Source organism: Vulpes vulpes, chromosome 10 (genome assembly GCF_048418805.1).
Source record: "Vulpes vulpes isolate BD-2025 chromosome 10, VulVul3, whole genome shotgun sequence".
Taxonomy (NCBI): domain Eukaryota; kingdom Metazoa; phylum Chordata; class Mammalia; order Carnivora; family Canidae; genus Vulpes; species Vulpes vulpes.
In genome coordinates, this window is record NC_132789.1 from 48,276,382 (window position 1) to 48,296,356 (window position 19,975).

Consider the following 19,975-nt stretch of genomic DNA (forward strand, 5'->3'; position numbering starts at 1 on the left):
TTATGAGATTGTAGATTTTAAATGTGTGCAGCTTATTTCATGTCAATGATAAGGCTGTTAATTTTTTAAAAGCACAAATATAATTCCAAAGTAGCTATAGAAGGAAGCAAATTATATATGTGTATAGATGCAAACAGAAATCAATAAAGCAGAAAATGGATATATAGTAGAGAAAATGAACAAAATAAAACAGCTTTTTTTTGAGAAAATGAATAAAGTTGATAATTCATTTGCTACTATTAATAAGAACAAAAGAAAGAAAGCACGAGTTATTCATATTGGAAATCAAAGGAACCTATAGACATTAAATGGGCTATAAGGCAACATCAAGAACAAATTTATGTCAGTAAATTTAAAAGATATATCAAACTTTAAGAAGCTATGAAAATTATGTTAAAGGTACAAATTATAGCTGACAGAAGAAAAAATTAAAAATCTGTATAGGTATGCATCAAATATATAAGTTGAATTGACAATCAAAAACTTGCCCAAAAACCTTCCCAGAAACCAAACCCAATATTATTAAATGGCTTCATTGGTAAAGCCTGTCTAATATTTAAGGAAGAAAGACCAGCAATCATTCATAGAGACAAGATAAAGTATTTCCTAATTCATTTCATGAAACCAGCATTACTCTAATACTAAAACCAGACAAAAACATTACAGGAAAAGAACTACAGACCAGTATTTCTAACAATTACAGAGGCAGAAATCATTTACAAAATATTTGCAGGTTGGGGTGCCTGGGTCACTCAGTCAAATTAAGATCTGACTCTTGATTTCTGCTCAGGTCACGATCTCAGGTTCATGAGATCAAGCCCTGAGTTGGGCTCTCTGCTCTGTGGAATCTATGTGTCTCTGTCCCTCTGCCCCCTATTCTCGCTCATGTACTCTCTTGCTCACTCTCAAATCTTAAAAAAAAAAAAAAAAATTGCAAGTTGAATTTAGTAAAATAAATAAATACATGTGTATATAGTATACCTCATGGTCAAGCAAGTTTATCCAGGAATGCAAAACATGTTTAACAGCCTATAATTTGTTCTTGTAATTCACCGTATTAGAACAATAAATGAGAAAATTCATCTGATATTTCAGTAGGTGTAGCAAAAAAGCACTTAATACCCATTCTTGTGTAAAAAAAAGTCCTAAATTCATAACTAGTAAGAATAGAGGGAAACTTTGTCAACCTCATAAAGCACTTTGCTGAGGAACATACAACTAATATAATACTTTATAATTAAAGACTAAATTCTTCCCTCTTGAGATCAAGAACAATGCAAGGTCCACTTGTAACACATCTATTCAATGCTTTGTAGAAGATATGCAAATAGCCTTTAAGCACACAAAAAGATTCTCAGTGTTATTACTTATTATTAATCACCAGGGAATACACAGTGAGAAACTACACCCACTGGAATGGTGAAAATTAAAAAGACAGAAAATTCTTTTTGTTAATAGTGATATGTAACCTCTGGAATTTTGGGGGAATGTATGATGGTATAATCACTTGGAAAAACAATTTGGCAGTTTGTAAAGCAAAGTTAATCATACAGTCTAGCAGTTCCATTCTTAGATATTTATTCAAGAGAAATCAACACATATTTATGAAAGAGTTTACACAATTTTCATAGTAGATTTATTTGCTGTGGGGAAAAAATAGAAACACTGCAGATGTTCATCAGCTGGTAAATGTATAAACAAATTGTGCAATATCCATATGTATTTTATTTGTTCTTGTGTAACAAATGACTCAAAATTTAGTGGTTTAAGAAAACATTTGTTATCTCACAGTTTATGTAGATAAGGAATCCAGGCATGGCTTAGCCATTCTCTTACCAGCTGCAATCAATATGTCATCTCAAGGCTCAACTACGGAAGTATACACTTTTGAGATCACTGATGTGGTTGCTGACAAGATTCATTTCCATGTGAGGTCTTCAGCCAAGAGATTCAGCTCTTCACTCACTCTTGGGTGGAGGCTGCCCTCTGTTCCTTACTATTTGCATCTCCATATACCAGTTTACAAGGCAGTTGGTTTCATCAGAGAACAAGTAAAGGGCAAGAGAGAGTGTGCTAGCAAGATGGAACCATAGTCTTGTAACCTATCTCCAAAGTCACATCCCATCACCATTGTTATATTCTCATTAGAAGTAACTTGATATTACTCACACTCATGGGGGCGGGAATTACAAAGGACATGAATACTACGAGGGTGGGGAGCATTGGAAGGCATTTCAGAAGCTGCCTACTTTACAATATAATGAAATACTACTAAACAATGAGAAAGTACTGGTTATTGGTATAGATAGGTATGTCAAAATGGTATTGGTATAGATTAGAATGTCAAAAACATTATGCAGAGCAAATGAACCCAGACATAAAAGACAACAGACAGAACTAATCTTTAGAGTGAGAAGAAAGATCAGTGGTTAGATGGGAGAAGGTTTTTGTTTTGAAGGGGTATGAGTACCTTTCGTGATATAAGAAATGTTTTTTTATCTTAATTGTGGTAGTGTTACAGTGGTGTATATATTTGTCAAAACTTAGAGTGAATTTTATTATATGTAAATTATAATCTAAGTTGGGTTTTTAAAAAAAATATCCTATTGGAGTCAATGGACTCTTAAAATCTTTTTGCAGTTTTATTGAGATGTAATTGATATGCAACACTGTATACTTTTAAAGAGCACAGTGTAATGACTTGACTTGCATATATTGTAAAGTGATGACCACAATAAGTTTAGTTACCATGCATCATCTAATACAAATACAAAAAAAAAAAAAAAAGAGTTTTCTTTTTGTGATGGGAACTCTTAGGAAAAGTAATATAACTTTTAACAACTCTAAAATATACCATATAGTATTGTTAATGGTTATCATGTTATATATTTTATCCCCAGTACTTATTTATTTTATTTATTTATTCAAGAGAGACACAGAGAGATAGAGAGGCAGAGACATAGGCAGAGGGAGAGGCAGACTCCACTTGGAGCCTGATGTGGGACCCCATCCTGGGACCCCAGGATCACGCCCTCAGCTGAAGGCAGATGCCCTACTGCTGAGCCACTCAGGCGTCCCCCCAGTACTTATTTATATTATAACTGGAAGTTTTGAGCACCTTTATCCAATTCCCAACTCCCCACTTGTGTTTACTAAAAAGTCTGAGCTCTTTTTCTGTGTGCTTTTTTTTAGATCTACATAAAAGTGAGATAAAATATGTTATATAAATTATATAATTTATATTATTGTATTATATTTATTTATACAAGTATAAATACTTTTCTGACTTTTTTCACTTAGCATAATACCCTCAAGGTTTGTTCACGTTGTCAAAAAAATGGCAAGATTTCCTTCTTTTTTTATGTCCGAATAAAATTGAAATGTTACATACAACTTTTTCATTCATTCATCCATCAATGGACATTTAAGTTACTTCCATATTTCGGCTGTTGTAAATAATGCTGCTATGAACATGAGAGCACAGATATCTCTTTGACATAGTGTTTTTGTTTCCTTGGATATATTGCTGGATCATATGGTAGTTCTGTTTTTAATTTTTTGAGGACCCTCCATTCTGTTTTCCCTAGTGGTTGTACTAACTTACAATTCTACCAGCAGTACACAAGGGTTCCCTTTTCTTCACATCTTTGCCAGCATTTGTTATCTCTCAACATATTAGTAGTAGCCATTCTAATAGGCACAAGGTGATATCTCATTGTGGTTTTGACTTGTATTTCCCTAATAGTGATGCCAAGCACCTTTTCATTTATCTCTTGGCCATTTGTATATCTTCTTTGGAAAAATATCTATTCAAGTCCTTTGCCCCCCCCCCCCTTTTTAAAAAGATTTACTTATTTATTTTAGAGAATGAGAGAGAATAAGGGAAGGGACAGAGAAAGAGGGAAAGAATCCTTAAGCAGATTCCTGCTGAGTTCAGAGCCCAACATGGGGCTCAGTCCCAGGACCCTGAGATCATAACCTCAGGTGAAATCAAGAGCCAGATGCTTAAAACAACTGAACCACCCAGGCACCCCTGCCCATTTTTAATTGGATTGTGTGTGTGTGTGTGTGTATGTGTGTGTTTTGCTATTGTATTGTGAGTTCTTTATATATTTTGGATATTAACTCCTTATCAGATAAATGGTTTGCACATTCAGTGGACTGTTCTTGATGACATCTGCATATCTTCACATTTTCCCAAGTAACATACTAGCATGCTTGTGTTATCTTGGGCTAAGATTTTTGGTGTCATGCAGACCCAGATACAAATACTGGCTCTAAAACTTGCTGCATTCTAGTACTTCACTGACCTAGATTATTTTGGATATTCCTGAAACAATAACTACTGTTTTTAGAATCTATACTGGTTACATTCTGTGCTAGGCATTTATGTGTGTATTACCTTAGTTAACACAAACCAAAATAACCAACATTTTTGAGTCCCTTGTGTATTAGACACATATTAATACAGAATATTTCCCATGCCTTATGTGATTCAATGCAGCAACTCAATGAAGTGTTGGCACTAATACTATCCCCACTTTACAGAAGAAGAAATTGAAACCAACAGAGAATAAATTTTTAAAATATGAGGAACTCAGGTTGCTATCAAGATTCTGGTTTTGTTTTCTATTCCTCTCTACCTGTAGAATTAGACTGTTTTATATGTTAGTCAAGCTTGCTGCAAAGAGTAACTGCAACTTCAACTTAAAATCTCTTTTTGTGGGATCCCTGGGTGGCGCAGCGGTTTGGCGCCTGCCTTTGGCTCAGGGCGCGATCCTGGAGACCCAGGATCGAATCCCACGTCGGGCTCCCGGTGCGTGGAGCCTGCTTCTCCCTCTGCCTGTGTCTCTGCCTCTCTCTCTGTGACTATCATAAATAAATAAAGAAGAGCTCCTTTAAAAAAAAAAAATCTCTTTTTGTTATTTCTTTAAGAAACTTCTTTTAGGTTATGAATGCTAAGAGTGTCTCCAGGAATCTAAGTAGAAGGTGTCAAGTCAAGATCAGATTCTAAGAGGAAAACACTGGGCAGACTTTCAAGAGCATAAGCTTAGTTCTAGACAAGTACAGTTCTAGAAATACCAACCTTAGCCATAAACGAAAAGGCAATATTTGTATGTATTTGATATAAAAATATGGCTTATTATTCTACCATTTCCACAAACAGAACATTGCTTTGTCAGCAGTGACATTTTTGAAGGTCAAGGTTGATAAAAATTTGTGCTTATAAAATATATTAATCACTTTCAGAAGTGCTCAGATAAGAATTTTCTTTGGGGAAGTAAGACTGTGTCACTAAGGCAGTGAAGTGTTTGTGGTGGTACCTACTTTGGCAACTGTGTTTCCATAGTACTTGGGTAGCATAAGTTTTTCCCCCCTTCTTTTCCTTTGTCAATGTGGGGTTATTTTTCCTCTTTTAATATATAATATAATCAGTTTTATCAGTATTCAACCACTTATTGTAAAATGGGGTTGAATTATATGTTAATCTAAAAGTATAGACAAGGGGCGCCTCAGTGGCTCTGTTGGTTAAGTGTCCAACTCTTAATTTCGACTCAGGTCATGATCTCAGGGTTGTGAGATTGGGCCCCATGTCGCACTTGGCATGAGTCTGCTTGAGATCCTCTCCCTCTCCTTCTCCCCCTCTTTCTGCACATACTCTCTCTAAAAATAAACAAAATCTTAAAAAAGAATATAGACTAGCAACAACCTAATAAAAGTAGATATGAGCAATACTTATACATTCTGATTCATCTGATCTATTTAATATACTGTAGTTCCAGAAATTCATTAATTAATTTACTTATATATTTTTTAAAAGATTTTATTTGACAGAGAGAGAGGACAAGTAGGGGAAGCAGGAGAGGGAGGAGCAGACTCCCCACTGAACAGGGAGCCTGATGCAGGGCTCTATCCCAAGACCCTGGGATCATGACCTGAGCCAAAGGCAGACACTTAACCAATGAGCTGTCCAGGCGCCCAGCTGATTGATTTGTAAGTAGACTTGATTTGTGAAAAATAATTTGTGGAGTACTGGGAAGATTTTGATTCCTCACTGTTTTTCATTAGCATCATGTTCATTTTTGCCTTTTACCTTTAAGTCTTTTGTCTTCACTGAATAGAATAACATTTGGTTTGGCTGGGTTTAAGTCTTATCTCTTTTCTTAAAGCTTTATTTATCCAACACAATTTTTTTTTCTTTTCTGAAATTCGGTTGCTTGTCTTTTTAACAAAATTTAGATTGTCTTCTAGATTATATACATTGGCTTTATTTTTTCAGCTGCTTTCAAGGATATTATTTCCTTTTATCCTTAAACCCTGGAAATAGTTAAGAAAGGCAATATTATTATCCACTTTATGATACAAAAACTAAGAATAGATATTTAATTTCTTTAAAATAAGACTTCAACCCAAATTTTCATTCCACAATCTGCTTTGCTTATACTATACCACTTCAAGTTTTATACTTTACCTGCTATTCCTACCATATGCTGAGCATAGAGTCGTATCGTCAGTTGATTGATTTAAAATATTTGTTTATATTCAAACCCCCATTCCCTGGTATCTGTTTCTTTTAAAAAGCTATACAATTAACTAGTTAATTAATTGTAGAGTCTTTTTCATAATTAATCTTAAAACTGGAGTCCTTCAAAGGGGCAACATTTAGTTCAAGATTTGAAGTTTGGACTATGGAAATTTTTCTTATTTATTCATCACAGATGTCATTGTGTACCATATGCCTAATATTAGTGGTAGCCATGGATATGGACAAATGTTGATTGTGTTATTTTATTGTAACATTGTCTTTTCGTATTTATACAGGAGAGATTAAACAGATTCTAGAAAATGAACTTCAGATTCCTGTGTCTAAAATGCTGTTGAAAGGCTGGAAGACCGGAGATGTGGAAGACAGTGTGAGTTTCTTAATTGCCTAGAAATAAAAGAAAATTAGGTCATGCAGTTGAATAAACAATATATAAAAATTGGTTTTTATTTGTTGCATATGACAAGTGGATTTTGGTAATAGTAACTTAGTTTAAAGAATCAACAAACTGTTCTTCAAGTTAAAACATTTTCGTGGTAAACCAGCAATAGTTTTGAATTAGCTAGGTATATAAATGAAAACACTATATGGCATGTTTTTCCTATTTCTGTTATATAGGAGTTATTTTGGCACTCTTTTGAGAACTTTTACTTTTTTTATCAAACCTCATAGGATGTCAGTAAGTGCTCTAGAATAGTAATTTACTGAACAATTACTTACTGGCCTGAAAGAAGTCATCCACAATGTGTATGTATGGCAGATATTGATTATGGAAAAAAGATAATAATAAGACATTCTTTTTAACTTGGAAAATTTAATGGTAGAATCTTTGTTTACTTGAGTAGTGGCAAGGGCACGGAATGAATTGTACTTCAGAATTTTCATAAAGTGTTGCAATTATAAAGCAGTAGTTGCTATTCTCAAGGACCCAGTAGCAGCCTCAGGTATTAAATATTTCACATGCTCTTTCTTTGTCTGACAGAGAGAGAGGGGAAGGATGGAAAGAAATGAAAGAACTCTAAAGTTTTATGTGTTTGAAATGCAAATAGTTATCAGATACTTACCCAATCTTTACATAGTTATTAACTTGATATTTAAATATCTAGGCATAAATTTAGAATCTTCAACTTTTGGTTCAGTTCTTTGTCAATTACTTCTGGTAGACATTGTGCTTATAAATATTTATATGTGAGTTCATTTGGTTTGTGGAGATGTTTGGAGTATTTCAAGAAGATATTTAAATGAATTTCATGTTAGCAAGAGATTTATAAATTAAGCTACAAGTTAGTGATGTACTATTTTAGAGGTCAGAAGACTTCTTCTATATAGAACCAGGTTGTAAATATTTTAGGTGTGCAATATATAGTCTCCATTGTAGTTACTCAGTTCTGCTGTGGTAGTATGAAAGGACCCATAGGCCATATGTGAAAGAGTGAGCCATGACTGTGTTCCAATACATCTTTATTGATAGACACAGAAATTTGAATTTTATAGAATTTCACATATTGTGAAATACTCTTCTTTTGATTTTTTTCCTCACCATTTAAAGATGTAAAAATCATCCTTAACTCATAAGGCCATACAAAAATAGACAATGGGCTAGATTTGTCCCATAGGCATAGTTTGCTGACCCATGGGGCTACATGGCTGTTGTAATTGAAACATAGATTAAAAAATAAAAAGAAATGCTACCTGAGTAATCAACAACCTTGGCAGAAATATATCATTTATTTGTTCATTTATTGAGAAACCAGTGGATATGAATCAGTCGCACATGGCATTTTCAATAGTTTGTGAAAAAAAAGGCAATTATTTTTGAAAATGTTCTTAAAGCTATCTGTTCTAACATTTAAACATAGTCTTTTGTTACCAACAATATTTTCACTTATTTCTGTGTACTCTTTTCCTAAGGTGATTTCTGCTATTCCAATGCCATTAATTTTCTGATTGCTCCAAAATTTATATTTCCAGGTTATACTTCTGTGAATTCATGTATCCAAATTGGTAATTCACTTTTGTACTTGTATGCCTTATGACATCTTTAAGTTAGAAAGTTTAAAATGGACCTCTTGGTTTTCCTTCCCATGCCATTTCTCTACCAGTTTCTTCCCAATAAACAGTAGCACTGTATAGCCACTGCTGAATCCAAAAATATGGGCATCCCGTCTTTTCCCATTTCAAACAACACTTAATCCTTTGGTAAGTCCTATAGCTTCTATCTCCAAATATATCTCAACTATAGTCACTTTTCAGTATTTTTATTGTGTTGCCTAAATCAAGGCCATTAGCATCTTTTGTCCATACCAGTGTAACAGCTTCATGATTGTTTTCCAGCTTCCTTTCTTGGGTTCATCCTTACATTCTCTGCAAGCAGCCAGAATGGTCTTTTAAAAAAGCACATAAATTGAATTATATCACTCTCCTGTGTTTTGTTGCACTTTGAATAAAATTCAAGCTACTCACCATCATTCGAAAAGCATTTTATTATTTACCCACTGTTCACCTCTACAACCTCATCTTCAGCCTTTCTTACCCTCACTCTCCATGATGCAACCATAGAAAACCCTTTTTAATTTTTCTAATAGACCCAAGTCTACCTGTACCTTCAACTGCTTGGAATGATTTACTTCCAGTTCTTCACATGGATGGCTCTATTTCATCCTTCAAATTTCAGTTTAAACATTACTTTTTCTAACAGGCTTCTGTGTAAAATTAGGTTCCCATCCCAGCAATCTCCATGAATTGGAGTAAATGTTTATAGAATGAATGAATGAATGACTTAAAGAAAGTCACACTGTATGTGATTTGGGGGAGATTTAGTGGAAAATCTTTGGGTGGTGGCATGGCAAAAGGACAGTAGTGATTTGGTCAAGTGGTAAGAGTAAACATTTATCAGTAATCCACCAAGTAAAATAATGAAAAGTAGAAAGGTAAAAATAATTTTTCTATGTGTATATATATATATATATATATATATATGTGTGTGTGTGTGTGTGTGTGTGTGCGTGTGTGTGCGTGTGTGTGTGTGTGTGTTTTGTTTGCATGTTAACTCTTAACTCTGTAGAGGTAACACAGATCAGTTTCAAAAAGACTTATACACATTGACATAAAGATTCGGGACTTAAAAAAAAAGATTCGGAACTTAAAGGTGAAGTTATGAGTAAAGCCCACTACAGTATTTTTGTAGATCATGAGTTACAAACCATTAATAAGTTGTGAAGTGAACTGAGTGGGTTGTAGCCAGCATTAAAAAAAAAGAAGAAATAGAAGATGTCAGAGTATATTGCAAGTAATAAGGTTAAGTATTTTATTTAACATATAGCTAATATGGGTCATACTAAGTCCCAGTGTCCTTGGAGTAAGACTGTGTACCTAGTAAGATGGACCTTCTTGTGGGGGGATCAAGAATGAGTTCCTCATACTCTGTGCTTGGGTGAGATCAGCCCCTGTCTCTACTTCCATCTGTGGGGTTAACAGAGATTCCTAGATATTTACTACACCTTGCATTCCAACACTATCAGCCTTGATATTATTATTTGATTAAACCAGGACTGATTTGATTACATCCTTGCCCACTGTTTACACCAGTCACTGCAAGGAGTTGAAGTTTCTCATATCACCCCTCACTCGAATTTCCATAGTTTCTGCACAGGCCATCTCTATCTCTATCCTTTTTCATCTACAATACCTGAAATCTGTTCGCTACTTCTGTGGAACTAATTTTATCACTAGCCAAATTCCTTCTGTTGTCAACCTCTTCCCTGCATGCTCGCTTCACCATCTTCCTTTGATTAAAACCTGCCTTCTGGAGGACGTTGTTTCTCTATAGGCTTCTCTGTGTTAATTGCTTTTCTTTAGCAGCTATCATACCACTGGACTATCTGGTAAAATATGTATCCTTATTGTACATCTCTTCCACTTCCAGACCTTTATCAGTCCTTCTTCCTCTCTAAAGATCTGTAGCTTTGAATTTCATGTCAAAAGGTCATCACCTACTTATTGAGGTCATCTCCCCTCATTTCCTGATGATTTTTAAGTCCTGGTCTATAATTGCTGTCTTAATTCTTAGTTTAAAATCTTTGTAAGTGGTAATTCTAATACCTTGGCCTCTTAGTTTCTTGAATTTCTTTCCTACAGAAATTTTTTTCTTCACTCTGTATCAGCTATATCTTCCCATGGTTCTATCATTTAATTATAATTCTCAAATCTTAATTTCAGGCTTCCATTTCTTGTTTACCATTTCTTATCTTTCTAGTTCATTTTCTTTGGCATCTTGACTTCACCAATCCTTCAGCACTATCTGTTGTGCCCAAGATTGCGAATCCAAGAATCCACCAAGGAGCCGACACCGATGCAAGCGCATGAGGGTTTATTTGCAAGCTTGAGCTTGGGTCCAAGTATACCGGACACAGCGGAGCAGGGACTTGGACCCTGAAGTGAAGTGACACAGTGGAGCAGGGACTTGGACCCCGAAGTGGGTTACAGCTGGGTTTTTTATAGGCTGGTCTAGGGGATTTTCAGAAGGGATGGAGGAATTTCTCAAGTTCTGTTTACATTTTGATATGGGGCTTTGAAGGGCATTGAGCTCTGTTCTCATTCTAATATGGGACTTTCTACCGCGGGTGTGGATTCTGTTGTCTTTCTGATAGGGGATTCTCTGCCGAGGGCATTTCAGAGCTCTGTTGTCTTTCTGATGTGGAATTCCCTGCAAGGACATTGAGGACATTCTGCAGTTTTTCCTATAAAGTTCAGCTCTTGTTCACAGGGACCTAAGATGGCTGTACTTGTGCTAATGCTAAACTTGAGGTGGAATGGCCTTGATTTTTCTCGGCCTCCACATATCTAGGCCTCCAATCTTCCCAATCCATTGTTTCTGCCATCTGTTCATGCCACTACCTTCTTCATGTCCTCTATTCCTGACAGTGGATTAAATCCCACAGTTAATCATTATACTCACTTTCTTGTGCATAGTCTCAACTCTTGCTTTATGGATCCTGAATGACAAAAAAAATCCATATTTTTGATAAATCCAACTCCACCTGTTCTGTGCCTTACAGCTAAATGTGGCTGTAGAAAAACAAAATTATGGTGTTGGTGTATCTTTAAATTCATAATTATGATCTTTAGAGAGTCCTTTAATGTTGCTAGGCAATCACTGTATTTACCTGGTTTATCCACACTCCTAAATGGTTATGTTACACTTATCGTCTCTTCAAACCTTTAAAGCACCTCTCCCTCATTGTCACTCTCAGCTGATAACTTGACTTCCTGTTTTGTTTCACTAACAAAATAAAGGCAATACAGGAAAATTTCTATAAGCTCCCACCTTGGTCTCTGTTTATTTAACTGCATTTTATACATACTCTTCTTTTGTTACTCTAAATGGTCTATCCAGTCTCTTTTCAAAGACCAACCCTCCATGTTTGCTTTGGATTATATTCTTTATCTCCTCTGGCCTACTCAAGAACTTTACTCTTAATTCTTCCCTGTGTTTCCTGTATCATCAATATTTGATCCTGCTTCCCCTTCCAGCAGTCACTCCATTCCTCTAGTCTTCTTCATAACAAAACTTTCCCTAAAGAGTTGTTTATATTTCTTATCTCTAATCCATTTCTCCCCATGTCTCCTGAGTCCTGTCTAAACAGAGAACTGCTAGTGTTCTTGTCAAAGTCACCAGTGAAGTGACCACATTACTAAATTCAGTGGTGATCTTATCCAGCGTAATGACTTTTAAGTGCACCTATATGCACAATTTTATATCTTTATATCTCCACCCTGGACTTGTTCCCTGAATTCCAGATTGATATATCCAGCTGCTTATTTTCTCCAGTTAAATGCCTAATATACATTTGAAAATGTGTATTACCTGCCTGAAATGGAAGTCCTTATCCTCGGTCTTTCCCATTTTAATTGATAGTAACTTAATCCTTCCAGTTTAGTCTAAAATCTTTAGGCCTATTGCCAACTCCTTTCTCTCATAACATATATCCAGTGTGTCAAGAAATTCTTTTGACACTGTCTTCAAAATATATCCAGAATCCAGCTATTTTGCATCACTTTTACTGCATCACTTTTATTTTGCATCACACAGACATAAGCCATTATCACCCTTATCTTAGTATATTCCATTAGCCTTCTCTGTGCTTCTGCCCTCCTCTGCCAGTCCCTTTCCATCTGTTTTCAACATAGCTGACAAAGTGATTCTTTTTAAATGTGAATCTAATCATGTCACTCTAATAATTTCTTATTTCATTCAGAGTAAAAGTCAGAGCTTGTAGCTCAACACATTTCTTGTCCCTACCATGAATGTTCTCTCTCTGACCTATCTCTGCCAGTGCTCATTTGACTTCAGTGACAATGGACTTCTTGTTCTTTTCTTTTTTCTTTATCACCAAAATGGTTTTATTTCTGTCACTGACAACATGCATAACACTGCCAATTGTATTACAATTTGTTTTGATTTTGTTAAATAGTACTTAAGCATGCATTAAAAATATATGTTTACATTTAAATGTAACACTTGAAGTTCTCTGTAACCATAGGCCTTCTCAATATATTTTCCTGCTCTGTATCAAACATAAATAACTTAATCTACAAAACCATAAATAAAACTATTAACTCTTGTGGCCTAAGAGTATATACCGATTTTGGAGCTTGACAAAAATGTCTTTATGATTTTATGAGTAACAACATGCAGGATCTGCAGTATTTACTATCAAATAAATGACTTATCACAAGTCGTTATTGTTTCCCAACCAAGTCTGCCAATAATACACCTTTCTAGTGCCCTTGGTAAAGATTCTAGGTGCTTACAGTCAAAATAATCAAGACTAGATTTTTATAATAGTGCAGAAGGTTGTCACTTAAATATTAGTGTTACTTTGTCTGAAGAACAAAAAAATGCTGCTTAAGAGTAAATGCTTATACTATCATTTAAATGGAAGCTAACAAAATCTAAAATAAAATCAGATTAAAATCCTATCAGCCTTGGGAAAAATATTCCAATAAGATTCTGCTACAGGAACAGAATTAACACTATCCTACATTTTCTAAAATTTACTTTGAACCACCACTTTGATTAGTTAAAAGTTTTAAGGGAAAAAATAATGACAAAGTGACCTTAGAAAGGAATACTTGTAATCCCTGATACAGAATACTTGATTATTTAGCTTTTGTTTAATGGCTGGAAATTTATTCCTTCAGAAAATATCGTATTTGTTGAAAGAGATTTCCTATTTAGGGATTTATTAGATAAGCACTCAAACTATTTTTATGTAATAAACTTCAAAGAATTTTGCATGTCAGAAATGTTTCATTATGTATTTTTTTTAGGTTGTCATATGTAGAGTACAAAACTCAAAGAAAAATATTGTCAATATTTTCATTAAATTTAAATGATTCATTCAAATGACAATACTAAGCACTACCACTTTTAAATCTAAGTTTCTAAGTTTTATTTTTTAATCAATGCAAAAACAATCTGGTTCATACTGCTAAGTGACAGATAAACTTTTATGTTTAAAAAACTAAATATTCTGTGTTAAAGAAGAGCAGATTAGAACAAATCATTGCAAATTTCTGTGCTCTTATAACAGATTCTGATATGTTGTAAGTCTAAATCAAAATTCATAAATGGTGGCTGAAATTCTGTCAACTTTTAGCCCAATACAACACAAATCTATGGTTATTTTGCATAAACAATTCAAAATTAAATTTTATAATGGAAATGTCAACAAGTCATAACTACTACATTACTTCTGATGGGTTCCACTATACTTCAACCAGGCACAGCAGATGTGCACATCTGATAGACAGACTGCTTAGAAAATTAAAGCTATCAGAGCTATAAATAAGGAATACATAAATATGAATACAGCAATGCCAATGCATTAGAGCTGTTAAAAAAAAGTAAGATGTGATGTAAACACATCTGATAGTTCTCTCTGTAAGCCATTTTCCACTGATTTATAAAGCTATGGTTTTATAATTCTTTTAAAAAGGAAAATGTTTCTACACTGCTGCATGCAGTAATTTCATTGTACATTCTTGACTACAATGCAATCTTCAAATCCTCTTGAAGAGCTTGACATATCTCATTAGGATTTCTCCAGAAAGTCAGCTTGTATTTTCAGCAGCCTTTAGTGTTTCAGTGGCCTTGCGAAGTTCCTTAATAACCGACGATAAAGCTTCTGGGTTAATTCCTTGTTCACAAAGCCGTACACAAATAGACAAAGTTTCCATATCTAAGCCAGTATTCAGAATTATTGAAATTTCCAGCAGAACGTCCATGGTCTCCCTCACCGCGTTGAGGTTCGCCGCCGCTGCCGCCGCCGCCCCGGCACCGCTGCTGCTCGCCATGGCGGAGGCCGAGGGAGGCGGGAGAAGCTTCTTGTTGTTCTTTAAGTACATTTTGTGCTGGTTGTGTTTCCTTTGCGTGAAATATTCTTTATCTGTATAGTCTCATGATTTGTTTCATCACCCTTTAAGTCTTTACTCAGATGTCACATTCTTCAAGTGAGCTCTCCCCTGATCACCAAGTTTAAAATGACATAACTTCCCACCTCCATATTTATCACCCCTCCTTCCCTGATCTATCTTTAGTCCAAAAAATCATCACTTTTTAATATTCAGCTATTTAGATAACTTTATTAATCCTACTAAAATGTAAAGCTCTATATAAGATTAGGAGATTTAAACTATTCTGTTCACCGCTATATGCACAGTGTGTGGAGTAGTCCTGGCACAGAGTAGGTGGGTCAGTAAATATCTATTGAATAAATATTTTTTTTTTTTTTTTTTTCTCATTAAACTTTTGTTTTAATGGGTCTCAAAATTCTGTGACAGATTTTTGGTCAAGTTGTTTCCATTAAAAAGTACTGATTTTAAAAACTAATAACTTAAAACTGCCACACACGCACAAAAAAAAAAAAAAAACAAATGGTCCACAAAACATTCTCCTTTCCTTCTGAAGGTTTTACGATGCATTGTTATCATTAACCAGTCTTTTACTATTAAACTTAAATGGCCAATTTTTTTTTTTTTTTTTTTTTTTTTTTTAGGGGTCATGAACCAAGTGTATTAAACACCAAGTCCGGGTTCAGATATCCTGGGGTCAGAGGTTGAGCTATCCGGGTGTGAAGTGAAAATGAACCAAGGGAATTGGAGGCCAGGGTCCATAGAGAAGCTAAAGGTCTAGAGGCATGGAGGGGTGTGTGTGGGGTTGATCCAGAATCCCAGGATATGAACGTTATGGGCAAATGGTCAGAAGTAGGCAAAGCAGGGGTTCCCCGAGTCAGGAGGTCAGGACTCAAGTCCAGGGCCCGTGTCAGGGGGTTCTGGGACTCCACACCTGCACAAAGTTGCTCTCAAAGTTGCTCTCCTGGATTATGATATAAAGATGTAAAATGTGTTTCTTAATGCATTTTTCTGTCAAAAAAAGTTTGAGGGGCGCCTGGGTGGTGCAGTCAGATATTGTTTAGTTCTTAATCTTAGCTCAGGTCTTGATCTCAGGGTCATGAGTTTGGGTCATGAGCCCCATTGTTGGGCTCCACCCCAGCTTAAAAAAAAAGTTTGAACTATGTTAGTATTTACCATCGAGTTAGAAGTTTGAAAGGTATGCAGGAATTTTACAGCCACAAAATTTACTGAATTTTTGTATGGTTTTCAAGATGTAGTTTTGATATACCCCAAGGGTAGTTTATTCACCCTGGATGAATCATTTTAACAACAACAAAAATTCTCTGGAGTAAGAGTTTTCTCTGGAGTAAAAGTTGAGTGACCTAGGTAATACTTACTAGAGACCTCATCCAAGTTACTTTCCTTTTCAGGCTTCATCTCTTCATGTATAAAGTCATTGGGTTGAGGTACTCACTATGATCTTTTCTAGGTCTTATGATCTCTGAAAACCTACATTGCTAATTTTTGCTCTAATGATCCTGGGACAAAGTGCATATTAGTTTCAAGGATATACTTCTTCAATGAAGAAATTAGTGATTCTTAACTGTGTTATCTATTTATCTCTCATCATGAGCTAAAGGATATGTTTTATTTTTAATGTTCATATTTATGCTTATTTATGATATATATATATATATATATATATATATAGGAGAAATAAGTTACTTGCTTTCATTAGTTCTGCAATATTCTGCTTAGGAAATTGTCAGTTTTCAAAAAGTGAACTACAATATTGAAAAAACTTAAGAACTTTAGGGAAAAAATGAATAATGTACAATCAGCAGTCATTTTTTTGTTTTTAATTTTTCTTTTTCAGACGGTCTTAAAATCGCTACATTTGCCAAAAAACAACAGTCTTTATGTCCTTACACCAGACTTGCCACCACCTTCATCATCTAGTCATGCTGGGTAAGGTGTTTACTTTTTCCTGGGAATCTGACATGAAAAGCTTGATTGTTAAGTTGCTTTAAGCTGTATGTAAATACCAAAATGAGATCAAATAAAAATCTTGAAGCTTTAATTTACCAACAACTATTAACTATATAAAATTTCAGATTATTTGGTTTGGATAGTTTGATTTCAGTGGTGGAATTTTTTTTTACAAAGAAAATCTTTAGCAAAACTCCATTAAGGCAAAAATAGTCAAAAATGATACTGTTTTGTTTGAAGGGGAAAGACTAATTAATGTTGGAAGGAAGAGATTGAGTAAATGGAACTCAAGCTTCTCCCATGGCTAAAGAAGGCATACATTTGAGGAAAATTCATTAGGCACTGCAGGTTAAAGCTGGAAAGGCACTGATACATTTTTATTAAGATTTTATCTCTTTTTGGAATAAAGTATCTCGTTCTTTTTTTCATTCACAGTGAACCTCAGGACATTTATAGAATGATTAAATGATTTTAACATTAAATTATATATGACATTGCTAGGTGAGGCAAACTAATCTATAAAGTAAATGATGCTGGTAATAGAGTAATAATTTTTTTGAGTACAATATTATTCCAGAACTATGTTTAAGTTGTTTTTAGAATTTCATAGTTTTTATACACATTTACCTCTTTTTTAATACTACTTGATGATTTTGTGTAGTAGATAGATCTGTGTGCCTTAACTTGGGAAATTGTCAAACTTTTCCTACCACATATCAAGTATCTTTATGTAGTAGAAGGGGAAAAAAAATCCTGTTTGTTGTTTTGTTTTTTTTTCTCTACTACACTACTCACAGAACACTTCTGACTACCAAATGTGTTAGGTTCTTTTTCCCAACATCAGGCAATTCTTCAATACCAGCTTGATGTACTACAGTTTAAATAAATTCTGATACTGTCTACCTGAAGATAGCATATAATCCCGTAAATTCAGGGCTTAGTTCCATAAGACTGCTCCCACATCAGACACCATTTCAAGTGTAGATTGTCTCCTGTGCTTCTGAACAACTGGCTGTACATTGGATGTTCCCACAAACCCCTTCTTGGGTTTGATGATTTGCTAGAAGAGCTCACAGAACTCAGGAAAGTACTCTACTTACTATTAACCAATGTATTACAAAACATATTGTAAGGAATATAAATGAGCAGCCAGATGAACAGATCTATAGGACAAGATCTGAAAGTGTCTTGAGCACAGAACTTCTGTCCCTATAAAGTTTGGGGGTGTGCCACCCTCACAGCACATAGATGCATTCTTGTTCACCAACTTGGAAGCTCTTCAAAACCTTTCAGCTAGGGTTTTTTATAGAGGCTTTATTACATAGGCACAATTAACTAAATTATTGGCTACTAATGATTAACTCAACCTCCCGCTCCTCTGCCCTCCCTACAAATGTGGAGGCAGGGAGAATGCAGGTAACTGAAAGCTCCAACCCTCTAATCTCTTGCTTGCTTTCCCTGGCAACCAGTCCCTCCTTCCCCTATCCTGAGGGTTTTTTCTCAAAGTCAGGAACTCATTAACAAACTCAGGTGTGGCTGAAAGGGGCTTGTCGCAGATAAAAAGCTCCGTCACCTAAATCACTCTTATCATTTAGAAAATTCCAAGGGTTTTAGGCAGCTCTTGTGTGGGGAAGACCAAATGTGTATTTCGTATTATAGATCATGACATTACAGGTAAATAGTAGCAAAAAAATTAAATTTGGCTTGTACCAAAGCAGTTTGTTCTGCCAGTTTTCAGATGAATTTCTGGGGTATTTAGGATGATTTGATGATTATCTAGTTGTGTTTCTGGGATAAGGCAAGCCTAGGGTCCTTCTACTTTGCCACCATTTTCCAGCCTGGCTTAATGGATTTTTACCAAGTTAAATTGATTATGTTCTCTTTGTTGGAACAGTAAGACCAAAAATTCAAAGTCAAACAGAAGACATAAAAGGGAAGAAGGGACATGTAGAAATTCCCCTTAGTGAAAAATCATGTTAATGCACATTTTATTAAAAAATAACTAAAATCCAAGTTGTTTTTCTTTTAGTGTATCAATTTAATATATTTTTCTATAAAACTAGGGATCATTTTCCCTTTTTTTTTTTTTTTTGGTGATGTATATCTGAATTTTGATTTCATGGGAGACAAAATCCATGCAGAACCTTAAATGCTAATGGTTATAATTATTTTCAACTTGTGCTTTTTACGTTTTTGTTTCAACAAATGAAAATAAATTTTCAACATCTTAACCATATAGTAGAATATAAAAACAATGTCCTACTGAAATATATATATACGTATGTGTGTACACATATATGTATACACACACACACATACATACATATATCCCATCCCTTTCTTCATCTCAAATTTAGGGATTTTGAAGAAATGATATATTTTATTTAGGTGGCGTTGGCTTGATGTTTAATTGGTTTTATTGCTTATTTTTCTCTGAGATGAGTCAACTTATCCTGGAAAATGGAGGGGAGTTGGATAATAACCTGCTTGTTAGCTGCAGTGCAGAACTATGATGAGGTCCTGCTGCTGGATTCTGCCATTGCAATTCCAGTGCATTGGCAAACATTAGGTTTTTTTCATTATTAAGTATCTATCTTCTCTAAATGAATTAGACAACACTGGTATTATAGTGTCACTCCTAAACAGAATTTATTATAACCAAGTCAGTAAAGTATTATGATTATAATATATCTCTCCAGACAAAGGATGCCAAGGTATAAGTATAATAAGAAAAATCCTGGATTACTCCCTCGTTTTAACAGGGACCCTAGATGTTTCATTTATTATAAAATGGGAAGCATTGTTTTTAGTGTCAAAGTGGTTGTAAAAATTCAGTAGCAGGAGTGGTATAAATTACAAAGCACAATAATTAAAATGATTTGTTTATGCTAATAAATACCATTAGTAATCCTTTTTATTCAACTGTTATTTGATTCTTAGAATAACCCTGCAAGGATGAAGGTTGATTTTGATGTGTCTGTTTTATAAATGAGGAAATTGAGGTGTATAAAAGAGTTTTGGATCATTCAAGGCCAATAGTAAATA

General features: G+C 34.7%; 2 protein-coding genes across 6 annotated transcripts in view; one reads left to right on the forward strand and one right to left on the reverse strand.

Annotated features, from left to right (window-relative positions):
- The window catches only part of FAF1 (Fas associated factor 1), a 461,294-nt gene that overhangs the window by 178,477 nt on the left and 262,842 nt on the right, over positions 1-19,975 (forward strand). For all 5 annotated transcript variants that reach the window (XM_025991860.2, XM_025991862.2, XM_025991861.2 and 2 more), the window contains 2 exons: positions 6,823-6,914; positions 16,818-16,909. In XM_025991860.2, the coding sequence (XP_025847645.2) occupies positions 6,823-6,914; positions 16,818-16,909 (184 nt within the window). The remainder of the gene's footprint in view (positions 1-6,822; positions 6,915-16,817; positions 16,910-19,975) is intronic.
- LOC112914735 (mitotic-spindle organizing protein 1-like) lies at positions 13,984-15,571 on the reverse strand. The gene has a single exon (XM_072724021.1). The coding sequence runs from the start codon at positions 14,951-14,953 to the stop codon at positions 14,660-14,662; it is 294 nt and encodes a 97-aa protein (XP_072580122.1). The 5' UTR covers positions 14,954-15,571; the 3' UTR covers positions 13,984-14,659.

Bases quoted from the DNA above. Each gene is read 5' to 3' on its own strand.
- LOC112914735 (XM_072724021.1), bottom strand. From the start codon at position 14,953: ATGTACTTAAAGAACAACAAGAAGCTTCTCCCGCCTCCCTCGGCCTCC.